We start from the raw sequence: 13,672 nt of genomic DNA, 5'->3' as shown, positions 1-13,672 counted from the left end.
TTGGGCACATAGGAAAAGAAACAGTGATCACTAAAATTATTAAACATTTATTAAGCACCTCCTATATACCAATACTGGGCTAAGTGCTAGGGAAACAAAAAAAGCAAAAGATAATGTCTGCCCTCAAGAAATTCACAAACTAATGGCAAAAAACCAACATGGTTTCATAAAGAAGAAATTACACAAGGTTAAAATCATTATTTTTTAGTGGGGTAACTAGACTGGTAGATGAGGTAGGTACAGTTGATAGAGATTTCTGTAAAGCATTTTATAAAGTTTCTCATGCTATATTTATAGATGAGATAGAAGATATTGACTAGATGATAGTACAATTAGGTGGATTTGAAACTAATTGAATAAGTGGACCTGAAGAGTAGTCATTAATGAGCTGATATAATTTTGGAGAAAGGTCTTTAGTGGAATATTTCAGGCCTGTCTTTAGCCTTGTACCAGCCAACATTTTCTTAGTGATATATTAAAGGCATAGATAGTTTGCCTGCCAAATATCCCAATGACACAAAGCTTGTAAGGACATTTAACATCCTGGATGATAGAATTCCATTTGGAGATTTCAATGGGCTAGACCAATGGGCCAAAGGGAATAAAATGAAATTTCAAAAGCATAAGTGAATAGCTCTATACTTGAGTTAAAAAGAACCATCTTCCTATAGATTGCATGGAGGAAGCATGGCCAAACAACAGTCTGTGCAAAAATTCTCCGGTCTGAGGTCTATATGAGTTAGTGTCAACTGGTAGCCAAAAAAACCAGAGAAAATCTCTCCAGAAGGAGAGAGGATTAAGAGATGACAGAACTAGAGCTAGAAGATGCCTCAAACGGCATGCAGTCCAATCTTCTCATCTTACATATGAGGAAAGTGTATACCTGGGAGGTTGTGACTTGCCCAAGATCATATAGGTGGTAAGCAATAGACAAGTTTGAACCCTGCTGTCCGAACTCTAGAACCAATGCTCTGTCCACTGTAATAGATCTATTATTTTCTTGTTGGGTCAGGTCCCTTCTGGAGAATTGTGTTCAATTCCAGGCATCATGTTTTAGGAAATGCTAAGTGGAATTTGTCCAAAAGAGGACTAGGATCTTGAAAGAACAGGTTGAAGGACCAGGGAATGTTTAGCTTGGAAAAGAGAAGACTGAGAGGGGATATGATTGATATCTTCAAGTATTTCAGTGTCTTGATGTGGAAAAAGTTTAGACTTGCTTTACTTCCTTGACCCAAAAGGCAAAAATAGAAGCAATGTGTGGTGCAGTAGATAGACTACCAAGTCTGATGCAAGGAAGATCTGGTCTCAGATGCTTACCAGCTGTGTGACCTCAGGCAAGGTACTTAACCTCTGTTTCCTTGATTGTAAAATGGGGACCTTGTTATGAGAATTAAAGGAGATAATATTTGCAAAACAGTTAGCATGGTGCTGGCACATGATACTATTACTATCAGTTGTTAAGAGGAAAGCATAGGTTTGATGTTGACAAGAAAAGCTTCCTGACAATTAGTTATGTAAAAGTGGAAAGGTGGGCACCTAGGTGGCACAGTGGATAAAGTATCGGCCCTGGATTCAGGAAGACCTGAGTTCAAATCTGACCTCAGACACTTAACACTCACCAGCTGTGTGACCCTGGACAAGCCACATAACCCTCATTGCCCCCCCCCCAAAATGTGGAAAGGAAGACCTTGGGTCCTTCCTTAAGAAAAATCTCCTAGTAGAAGTTGTATGAATACTTGTTAGGGAATCTGGTACAAGGTCACATATGTTCCTTGAGTTTCCTCCTAGGTTTTAGATTGAATGATTCTGTCCTCTATTCTCCAGGCATGTTAGCACTAACATGGAGCAGTAGAAAGAGCCCTGGATTTGGAGTCAGAGGACTTGGGTTCACATCCTCGCTCTGTTATGTGACCTTAGGCAAGTTCCTTTTCTGAGCCTTAGTTTCCGCATCTATAAAAAGAGGTGGGTTGGACTAAGATGGCTTTTGAAGTTTCTGCTGGCAACAAATGATTCTTATCTAGTAAATCTATTTAGAATCAATGATGCATTTTCTTTTATAAATAAACATTAGACCTTTGAGGCCATTTAGTTCAAACCTCTCATTTTACAGATGAGGAAACTGAGGTCCCAAGAGGGGAAATGACTTGTCCAAGGTCACCTAAGCAATATGTAGCATAGGTACCTTAACATATAAATCTCAACTTGGGCTCACCCCTGGCATGAGACTCAGGGATAAGGAGGTCCAGTTTCCTTTCTTTATTTTCCTTTCTTTTCTTCTTCTTCTTCTTCTTCTTCTTCTTCTTCTTCTTCTTCTTCTTCTTCTTCTTCTTCTTCTTCTTCTTCTTCTTCTTCTTCTTCTTCTTCTTCTTCGTGTGTGAGGCAATGAGGGTTAAGTGACTTGTCCAGGGTCACACAGCTAGTAAGTGTCAAGTGGCTGAGGCCGGATGTGAACTCAGGTCTTTCTGAATCCAGAGCTGGTTCTTTATCTACTGTGCCACCTAGCTGCCCCCCAGTTTCCTTTCTTAATGGGAAATCATATCCAGCTCTGTACCAAGAGACTTCTTGTTCATTTTGTCTTCTGGAGAAAGATGCACAAAAAGGTGGCTTTCTTCTCATTTTGCAGTGTTAGGTAGGTAAGGGGTGCTTGAAGCCAATATGGTATATCATTGGAAGAGCCAGGATTAGGATCTGGGTATCTGGAGCCCCAGGCCAATGTGTTTTTCTTGGATTTACCCCAACTTTTGGTCAGAACAATATCTCTTATGGAACCGATAAGACCAAGGAGTCCAGAAATGTGCTTACGTGATATAGAGAATTCAGCCTCTAGACAGGAAGACAGAGTAAATTCTAATCACCCTGACTTTTTTTCCCAGTTGAGCTTTGGAGTATTAAAATATATTTCTAATCATTTTGATTTAGAAATGAATCCATGACAATGGAATTTTCCCTCTGTGTATGTCTGTTATCTCACTTTCTCCTGGAGCCTGACAATTCCACTATTGTGAGTGCAGGCCCTCTTTGTTGGACTAATCTTTGTGGGTGAACACAGGAGAGAAAGCAAGATGGAAAGATACGGTAGAAAAAGGGAAGTGCTTCTGCCGGAGCATCCGTGAATAATGGCTTTATTTTCCTTTGTCATGAATAGTAGCAGAAAGGCACCGGGCCCATCGGCAGCTGATTTAATAACAGGATAATTATGCAGCATTTTAAGTATTCTTGGGCAGAATTTAAAGTAGGACATTGTGATTTCTTTCCTAGAGAATATTCTAACATGAGCAGGATTATGCTTCATAGAAAACTACAGCAAATTCCTTTCATATCCTTTCAGGGCCCCTTCTGTTGCTTGGTCCCTAAAAAGAAGCTAAAAAAGTTAAAGGCCCAGAGGCTGATTTCATTCTTGACCTAGGTTTAAGCAGAAGACAGATCCTTCCATTTATCTATGGTGTAATGGAAAAGGACCGTGGGTGAAGATGCCTGTTATATAGGTAGTAAGTGGTAGCTGGGGCAGCTAGGTGGCACCATAGTGCACAGAGCACTAGGCCTGGAGTCAGGAACTTCAAATCTGGCCTCAGACACTGACTAGCTGTGTGACCCTGGGCAAGTCACTTAACCCTGTTTGCCTCAGTTTCCTCATTTATAAAATGAGTTGGAGAAGGAAATGGTAAACCACCCTAGTATCTCTGCCAAGGAAACCCCCAAAAGAGTCACAAAGAGTCAGACATGCCTGAAACAATTGAACGACACAAGTGTTAGAGCTTAGTTTTGAACACAGATCTTCTTACCCCAAATATTGCATGTATTTTTTGTACCACCACACTATCTCCTTTACCTGCCTTACGTGAATATTGGGAGGATGAAAGGATATCATGTATGGAGAAGTATATGTAAAACTTGGAAGTACTATACACATGTAAGGGATTATTTACTATGCTTTTTATTGTCTCCCTGAGCGAACTTTATAAAGAGGTAGAACAAGTGGCTGCCTGTGGGGTGTAGGTTTGAGATAATTTAGAAATAAGGTTTCCCTACCCACTAGTTGCTGCCTGAAATCCCACCATTAATAACTTCATTTCTTTAGCTTTTATTAAGATCATGAAATCACAGATTTAGAGTCAGAAATGACCTGGGAGCTCATCTAAGTCCAAACCTCTCATTTTAGAAAGAAGTAAGCAGTGTACACTGGGAAAGAAATTGCCCTGTTAGCAAGCTTGTAAGTAGCAGAGCTGGTATTTGACTCCAGATCCTCAGATTCCAAATCCAGGGTTTTTCCCACTACACCCCACTGTCTCTCTATGCAAATCACCCTGGGAGACAACACTTACAGCTTATTACACTCAGGTGCAAATGAGTCTATAAGATCCTTGTCTGAGATCACATTATTATTATGGGGGAGAAGAAGGATCGAGCTGTTTAAAAAAGAGAGAGTGGGATGAATAGCCTATATTAGATTGCTTCCCATATCAGGGAGAGGAAGAAAAGAAGTGAAGGATGGAATTTGGAACTCAAAACTGAACAAAAAAACCCCTGAATGTTAAAAATTATTTTTACATGTATGGTGGGGAAATTAGTTTTTTAAAAAAGTGGGGGGTGGGAACAGTTAGGAGGTAGGAAGAGAAATATTGCATATTTTCCAAGAGTTCACCCTCTTCCCAAAAATGACATGCCCTTTTCCTCCCACCCTGCTTAGGTCAGTCCTGTTCTCATAATCCTGGTTGTTTAACTTTTAATTAGGGCTTATAAATTGTTAATCTTCAGTGCAAGACCTTCTAACAATTGAAGTTCCTGCCCCTGGGTCCCAGCATACTTACCTCTTTATTTATATAGCCATCTTTATTGATGTCATACAAATTGAATGTCCACCTCAGTTTCTCATGGACGGTTCCTCTCAGCAAAATCGACAGAGCAGTTACAAAATCCTGTTAAGGGGTGGGAGCCATGAGAGACATCACCAGAAAAAGCAACATTTGAGACCAGGAAAGCACTGTCATAATCATGGTACTATTTACATTGTTACAATCATTATGTATATTGTTTTCCTGCTTCACTTACTTTATTCTACATTAGTTCATAAGTCTTTCCATGCTTCTTTGTATTGATAATATTCATCACTTCTTACTGTAAATATTCAATTACATCCACATAACATAATTATTTAGCCATTCCCCAGTAGGCAGGCATCTACTTTGTTTACAATTCTTTGCTAAAAGTATTCCTATCAATATTTTGTCACTGACCTTGTTGGAGTATATAGCTAGCCATGCAATCTCTAGGTCAAAGTGTATAGACTTTTTTTTTTTTTTTTAGTGAGGCAATTGGGGTTAAGTGACTTGCCTAGGGTCACACAGCTAGTGTTAAGTGTCTGAAGCTGAATTTGAACTCAGGTACTCCTGACTCCAGGGCCGGTGCTCTATCCACTGCACCACCTAGCTGCCCTCAGTGTAGACTTTTAAGTCACTTTTTTTTTTGGTGGGGTAATGAAGGTTAAGTGACTTGCCCAGGGTCACACAGCTAGTAAGTATCAAGGGTCTGAGGCTGGATTTGAACTCAGGACTTCCTGAATCCAGGGCCGGAGCTTTATCCACCGTGCCATCTAGCTGCCCCCATCCTTTATTTTCGAAGAGGACTAATGGCATCATTGGGTGATGTCTTGACTTGTTTTGTGAATTGGTTTTAAGTGAGGCAGAGTTGGATCAAGTCACCAGCTTCCTTTTTTGAGCATTCACTGCCTTAGAAGTTGGGAGAGTTCTAGTTTCTGCACTCTCAATAGGAAGCTGTGTTACCTTGGGCAAGTCATTTCACTTTATAAGATCTGAGATTCCTTTTCTATAAAAAAAAGGAAGATTGGCCTATGTGTAAGTCTCCTTTCAGTGGTAAAATTCTATGATTCTAATTAATGACCATACCTCAAACTTTACAGAACCTGTCTGAGAGGTATCAAAGGCATTGAAGAGATAATGAGCATACATGCTTGCATCTGAAAAACAAGAAAGAGCATCTTTATTAGGAGACTAAGAAATACATAATACCATAAGAAATTGCTTTGGGAAAGTCTTTTCCGTTCCTCTATGAGCCTTTTGTTGTGAATATAACCCCATGTATTTGACATGAGAAGAGCCAAGGTACCAAGAAGGGTTTGGTATGGTACTTGTAGGGTACCATACTTACTTGGTACCACAAAATACCATACTTGGAGAGTATCCCTTCCCAATTGGGGAGAATAGTTGTGTATGGCATATGATGGTCTGGGGGTAGAATCTTTTTAAAACCGGCAAAAAAATTGCTTCCTTCTGCCTCCCTCCACTCAACTCAACTTACCTCCATGTGGGAAAAACTGGGAGTATATCTGTTTGAAAGTTTCTTCATTAACCACCCCACTGGGACACTCCTGTTTGTGAGAAGAGAGAAAGAGTCTCTGTGTGTTATCTGAATACTCCCTTCCTGGATGACAGGTTGGGCAGACTGCAACTGCATTGGGACAGAGCTGATTCCCATTCATCAGACTGGATTTTCATGGCAATTCCTGGGCAGGCAGGTATTGTTCTTAGTGGTACCAGTCTATATTGCATTAATCACATTGGATAACAGGGCTATTACTGATTTCTATGGGACAGCGTAGGTAAACAGCTAAATAAGATTAAGAAACCTGACTAGGATGAAGTCAGAAAGTCAAAGATACCAAGGAACTATCAGGTTTTAGTGTTACTAAAGCAAATAATTTGGAGGTAGCCCAAGGACTGAAGCTGCCTATGACTAACTGAGGGGGCATTAGGATCAAATGGAAATAACATTGTAATGCAGGTAAAGTTTATCTTTGATACTCTTCTCCCTCCCCCTCCCCCTCCTGCTTTGTACCTCCATTTCCCCTCCTGAAAAAAATGGCACCTCCCACCTCCCCAGGTGCTTTGCCTGCTCCATTATCTAGGACTATGATGTTAGATATTAACCAAGTTTAATGTTAATGCAATATTTCTGAATTTTAAGAATGGACTTTTGAAAACCAAAAAATTTTCAAGTTTTATAGGAATGAAACTCAATGATAGAGTTTGGGGTACACATTTGTGTGGTGGAGGAAATACCTGGGGCAGGAGGAAGGCAATTGCTGTGTCTCTACCTCCCCAAAGTCTTAGCTACGACTAGCCTGGGATGAGCCAGGCTGAACTAGTGATGGATTTTTCCAGGAGAAACTGTACTTGTGACTGAAACCAGAAGCCTTCCTATCTTGGTAGAACCTGCTAGAACTTGCCCTCCCCATGGCATAACCTTCAGGACCCCAGACTCACTTCTACCCCACACATCGGAGGAGGACTTCAGCGGTGGAATCCCACGGATGTGTTTAACCCTAATTGCGGAGTCTCCTGGCATCGCTTGGTTCTTACATTTTTAAAGCCTCTGTACAGGACTTGCAGCTCCCTCTTGGTGAAGTTGGTCTGTGCCTCAAGCTGCTCCAGTCCCTCAGGCCTATGGCACACCATGGTCATCTCCAGCTCATCCTCAATTTTATCTGGAAACAGAGGAGACAACATTGGAGACGCTAGACTTGGGTGTCACTCTAGATCCAGAAGAGTGACTTCAGTACTCTAAGACTTCAAGGAATCCATGATCTGATAGTATCTACAGCCTACTCTGATAGCAATCCATCTAAATGGCCTGGACTTTAAAGCTCAGAGTAATGGGGGGAGCTGTAACAAAAGTGGGTGGATATCTTCCTTTTGAGATTTGTGGATTGGAAGGAGGAAACCCTAGCAGGGGAGGAGGCAGGGTGATACTGACTGAGGGGTAGCATGTATTCTATGGGGTCTATGAGCAGAGGTCCCAGAACCCCACTGGTAATTTCTACTGTAATCAGAAAGTCTCTGTTAACTCCTTGGGTCACTTTCATAAGACCCAGGTTAAGGAGGCATAGTCTCTTGTATCCTTTCTGTTTGTTCCTTGGACCATTTGTGCATGTGGACAAAACCCACCACATCCTAAGACTATTGCTGTTTCAGTCAGTCCATACCAAGAAGAAGAATTCTAGCATCAGAGGTTTAGAGTCAGAAGGGATGCTATCTAGTCCAACCTCCACCCCGCCACACACACTTTATTTTATAAATGGGGAAATTGAGGCCTGGGGAGGTTACATGACTTGTCCAATGTCACACAGGTACTAAGCATCTGAGGTAGGATTTGAAATGAGGTCTTCTCACTCCAAAAGCCTTTTGACTGTAACATGATCTTATCCCATATTAAAACAGGTTTTCTATTTCCTTCAGAATTTGACTTTACCCAACAGCCATGAAAAACCTCCCCAAATATTTGGTCTAGCAGGGTGACTGAAGTTTCTGAACACCCTTGGCAAACAAGTAAGCAATAGGAATAGTAAGCACCCCAACCCCTATCCCCATCCCCAAATAATACCAATAAATAGAGCCAGATGATAAAAGATTTTAGAAATTCAGTAAAATTTCATTCTTTGGGATGCTGGTAATCATAAGAGAAGTAGGGATATACTCAGATTCAGGAAAGTTTTATAATAAATGCAACTTTATTACTTTTAAGGAATAATTTAAACAACTAATAAACTGGTAAGAATATCTGTAATTACCATCTCAATTGTATGTAAATGGATACTTCTAAAGTCCTCTGAGGTGACATATAGTTCTCTTGAAATGAATTAAATGTTACTTTCTATAACCTTATTTACACTTATTTACACTATTAATTTTTGCTCTGTATGTAGAAAGGGCACAGTAATAATAATAACTAATATTTATATCATGCTTCCTATAAAGTGCTAAGCACTTTACAATTGTCTCATTTGATTGTCACAATAACCCTAGGAGGTAGCTGGTGCTATTATTATCGCTATTTTATAGTTGAGGAAACTGTGACAGAGAAAAGTTAAGTGACTTGCCCAGGGTCACACATTTATAAGTGTATGTGGCTGGATTTGAACTCAGGTCTTCCTGAACCCAGGCTCAGTTCTTTATCCACGGAGCCACCTAGCTGACCCTGTAGTTATATAGTGCCAATGCAGACTATTCCAAATTCCAAACGCGTAGAGTACAAATTAATGAAGTTTTATTGTAGGGAAAAATAACTATCTTTCTTAGTACAAATAACCTTAGGAGAAGCCAGAGGATTGAGTATAAATAGAAATAACTGCCACCCCACTGAATGCTGTGGGCTGAGAAGCACTGCTTCCTGAAGGAATATAAGCATATTCATCTGATTATTTCCAGAAGGTTTTCTATAAATTTCCTACAATAAAGAATTAATTAGCTACCCAAACCCTCTCTGATAGCTGATGAACATCACCAAATCCATATCTTGAATTACTATAAATCTGGGCTGGAAAAAAATACTGATATGGTGAGCTACATACCCACGAACATTCACAAAGCATCATCAATCTCATGATAAACAACTAAAAGACATGCTTATTGCATAGATCTGAGGGCATCCTTTGTGAGTACAGGTATACTGGGTTGTATATCTATAGTTTATAGATTTGTCTATTGTATTGTCAGTTTCCTGTGAAATTGACCCCTTTCATTTTCCTTACTTCTAGTCAAATAAAACTGGTCCGTCCAAGTGAGGTTTTTTTCCTTACAGACTGTTCTGAAGGAATTAAAATTTTGTAATTTTCCCATTACCAGATTATTAATTCCCCAATCCAGAACAATTTAAGCCCCTTTGTGAGAAATGCACAATTCAAAACTATCATCATATCTATTGTGTAAAAACATACTCTTTTATCCTGGTGAAAAAAAAGCAGATTATCATAGACAAACACAAGAAGCATGATGGCATTGTTGATTGAGAACTGGTCTCAAAGCCAGGAAGACCTGGGTTTAAATTCTGCCTCTGACACATCCTAACTATGTCATTGAGGACAAGTCATTTAACCCATCAATATTCTGGAAAACTCCCTAAGACTAGATATAAGTTGCAAAGAATGGGCTGATCTACACTGATAGAGCTTTGTCACTAAGCAGTGCCAGTGTTATTAGAGGTCCAGTCCCTATCTCAGACCATATCTAAGATATGAAAAAGTCAGATTTTTCCATACTTCTTAGTGTCCTTAATTATTCCTATAGTTGGAGCTGAAAGCTTGAGTATTATCTAAATATTGCTGATCATCAGATAATATTGCAGTACATCAAAGAGTCACTTAAAATGTGCTAAATTCAGCTGATTTTAAAATTAAATTTAACCACAAGTCGAACAAACCATTAGTTTAAAAAATCCATGTTTATTTTATAGATCTGAGGGCATCTTTAGTGAGTGCAGGTACACTGTATTATCTATCTATAGTTTCCTAATAAATATTCTTCTCCACTATATTGTCAATTTCCTACAAAATTGATCCCCTTCCTTTCTCTTACTTTTATCTGGTATATTAAAAACTGGTAAAAACTGGTTAAAGTAAGTTTTTCCTTTCTAGACTATTAGGTAGAAGAGGAGAGAGATTTACATTATAAATAAAGACTGGGGAAAGTAAAATGTTAATGATATAAATAAGAAAAACAGATACTGTATCTCTGAGTAGGAATCATGTTGTTATTTTCCTCTTTTTGTTTTTTGTATCATCACCATTTCTAAGTTTCTATCCTATCTAGAAACCATGAAGGCAGCCCATTTTTTCCCTTAACAACACCTTATTTCTGTTTGCCTTCCTAGAGCTGAATGCTGGCTAATTTCATAGAAAGCAAAGCTTTCTTTGGACATCTGGGCAAATGTAAGCACAGGAATCCTATTTGTAACTGCATAGCTGAGTAAGTTTGAGAGATTACTTCTGTTTCTAAAACGATGGCTGCTTACCATGGGCTTTTATTAAAAATGTACCAAGTAATTATTGAAATATCAAATATTAAACCTACTTCATTAAGGCTGAACTGGGCTTTATTAATAAATGATTTGTTTACTGTCTGAGAGGCTGGATCAATTTCCACACCAAACCAACTATCTAATTTATTTTTATTTGACTACTGACCATCGGCCTACTTTTGGGAACTTCATTTCTTTTTCTTTTTCTTTTTCTTTTCTTTTCTTTTTTTTTTTTGCCAGGCAATGAGGGTTAAGTGACTTTCCCAGTGTCACACAGCTAGTGTCAAGTGAGGCCAGATTTGAATTCAAGTCCTCCTGAATCCAGGGGCAGTGCTTTATCCACCTAGCTGCCCCAGGGAATTTCATTTTTAACTCTTTCTCTTAGTGTTTCTGTACAAAGAGGTTCTGTTAGCTTGCCTAGTGGTCTGGTCTAAAGTGGGATGGGGTCTCAGAATATCACTGCTTACAGAAGAAGTTTCCCTTACTAATACTGCCCTTTCCCTAACACGGTATGAGAGATTTCTCCTTTGTTTTCTCGTCAGTATTTAGCTTTTGTAAGGATTTCACAAGGAATTCCAGAAGTCTCCCATCCTGGTCTGCTTCCTTCATGATGCCCTCAGTCCCTTTAAGGGATCTAGGTAGAGGGTCTAGGAGAAGTTCCCAATAATTTCTGGTCAGTGGGAGGAGGAAACAGGGTTAAATAGGATTCTGATTTCCAGTTTTTTCTTTCTTTCTTTCTGCAGAATTTCTAAAAGAAACCTTTAAGAACAGAAGGGCATTTTGTTTTTTTTGTTTTTTTCCCAGAAGGACATTTTGATGTACGAATGGGCCACTCTTTAAGCTGAGAGAGCGCCTGGACTATAAGGCGCTATAATAAGACAAGAGTAATAATATCTTACGTTTGTATAGTTCTATTAATTTTTTTTGAAACTAGGTCTCCCTATCTTGCCCAGGCTGGCAGTGTAGGCCCACTCCCATCATAGACTGGTATGGGAGCCTGCTCTGTTTCTCACTTGTCCCAGTTCACCTCTCCTTAGCAGCCTGGTGGTCCCTCACTCTCTGGAATCACTATGTTAGTGCCAGACTTAGTGTAGATACTTGATCAGCTTTGTACACTGTGGTTCAGAACTGAGCCCAAGTGATCCACCAGCTTCCACCTTACAAAGAAGCAGGGACTACAGGCATGTGCCACTCTAGACTAGCTCTATTGATTTTTCAAAGTACTTCCATATCTATTACTCTTTGATCCTCACAAAACCTCAGTGAGGCAGGTAGGGCATAGGTTATTATCTCTATTTGACAGATAAGGAAACTGAGGCACAGAAAAATTAAGCAACTTTCTATTTATCACAATTTCTATTTCTATTCATCACAATAAAAGGGGATTCTTGCACTGGGTGAAAGGTTGGACTAGATAATTTCTAAGGTGCCTTTCAACTCTAAGATTCCATGATTTGGGGATTCTGGCTACCATAACGTCAAAGAGCTTATAGCGATATAACTGGAAGTAGAGCCTGGGTCTTTGCAACCCACTGCTCCACTCTGCCTCAGTTTTACTTGTAGTGAGTTAGATCTGTTGATATGCTCACTGGTCTAGTTTCCTGTTTCTTCTTGCCTTCCATACACCTACTGGAATCAGAAACAAAGCATATTTTGTGGAAGAGTAGCAAACAAGCATGCCTGTGAACATCCCTCCAGAAAGCACTGCTTCTTGACGCTGTCCATTCCTCCCCATGCTGAAAAGCCCTGCCCTGCCAAGGTGGGACATGTTAAACAGGGACAAAGAAAAGGAGGCTACTGATAATCATGATTAGTATATATGCGTACGCTTAACAAAAAGCTTTTCCTGTGATGGGTATGTGAGAAGGTAATCAAATGAGTTTACATTTACCTCTCTGATACTGGTAATACCACCCGGTGATGTCTAGGAGAAAGTAAGAAAACATTTTACCAATCCTATTCTTTAAAAATAACAACATTCACTTTGTTTTTCAATGGAGATGCTGCTTTGAGGGTCTATTCCCCAGTCCCACTTTCCAAGGAATTTTGCTCATTTGTAAATGGGAATTGGAATGGCCCCAGACATAACGGAAAGGGGCTATTTCCCAGTGGCTACCCTCGATGCAGCATGGACCCTAGTTGTATGCTCAGCCATGTGGCCAAAGAACCAGAAGAGGGATGGGATGGGAGGTGGGGGTGCATGCTGAGATGTAAATGAGATCTGGTGAATGCAGGTGGTTCTGAAGATCAGTTTGTGAAAGCCCTCAGAATGGCCAGCCCTCTCCTCCCGCCATTTTCCTACCTCCAGCTTCCCATCCCAAGAAAGAAAATCAGAGACGCTTTGAATTTCCTTTCCCTTCATGACCTTTGTAGATAACTCAGTTGAGGGGGAAAGAGTCATTGCTTCCATAGAAAAAGTTGGTCTAGCATGTATGGACAATACAGTAGGGGACTGTATGCTCACTACTATGCTTAGGGATCCTTTGGCACTTAGAGAATGAGAAACAAATCTTAATAGGGTTGCAATAGAATTGATCCTGCCAGGGGACAGGAACAGGGGATCTTCAGTTCAATGAAATTAAATTCAATAGCCATTTGTTTATGACACATCTTCTCTATGTTAGATGTACTGGGTATACAGTTCCTGCCCTCAGGGAGCTTACATTCTGTTGGATAGATATTAGATTTACTGCTTTCCTCTTTTCCCATCTCAAGGTAGACTTTAGGTAGCCCAGGCCTTTTGACACAGACCCCCCATCTAGTGAGCCTTGTGGTCAGCGATTTTTGTTGCTATAAGGAAGAAGTGCGAGAATGACTCACTCCAGGCGGATCAGGAGGCAGAAAGACAAGTCCCCCTTTTTTA

At 40.0% G+C, this 13,672-nt stretch overlaps 1 protein-coding gene across 6 annotated transcripts in view; it reads right to left on the bottom strand.

Annotated features, from left to right (window-relative positions):
* Positions 1-13,672, bottom strand: part of KCNIP1 (potassium voltage-gated channel interacting protein 1) — a 574,190-nt gene that overhangs the window by 9,668 nt on the left and 550,850 nt on the right. For 4 of the 6 annotated variants that reach the window (XM_043987900.1, XM_043987901.1, XM_043987904.1 and 1 more), the window contains exons 2-5: positions 7,377-7,501; positions 6,316-6,385; positions 5,904-5,974; positions 4,809-4,916 (exon numbers count right to left, since the gene is read on the bottom strand). In XM_043987900.1, coding sequence (XP_043843835.1) covers positions 4,809-4,916; positions 5,904-5,974; positions 6,316-6,385; positions 7,377-7,501 — 374 coding nt within the window. Of the gene's footprint in view, positions 1-4,808; positions 4,917-5,903; positions 5,975-6,315; positions 6,386-7,376; positions 7,502-12,700; positions 12,734-13,672 lie in introns of all 6 variants that reach the window. The other 2 variants (XM_043987899.1, XM_043987903.1) reach the window with 1 other exon arrangement.

Source organism: Dromiciops gliroides, chromosome 2 (genome assembly GCF_019393635.1).
Source record: "Dromiciops gliroides isolate mDroGli1 chromosome 2, mDroGli1.pri, whole genome shotgun sequence".
NCBI lineage: Eukaryota > Metazoa > Chordata > Mammalia > Microbiotheria > Microbiotheriidae > Dromiciops > Dromiciops gliroides.
Note: the sequence above shows the minus strand (reverse complement) of the source record. Positions and strands in the feature narration are given on the sequence as shown.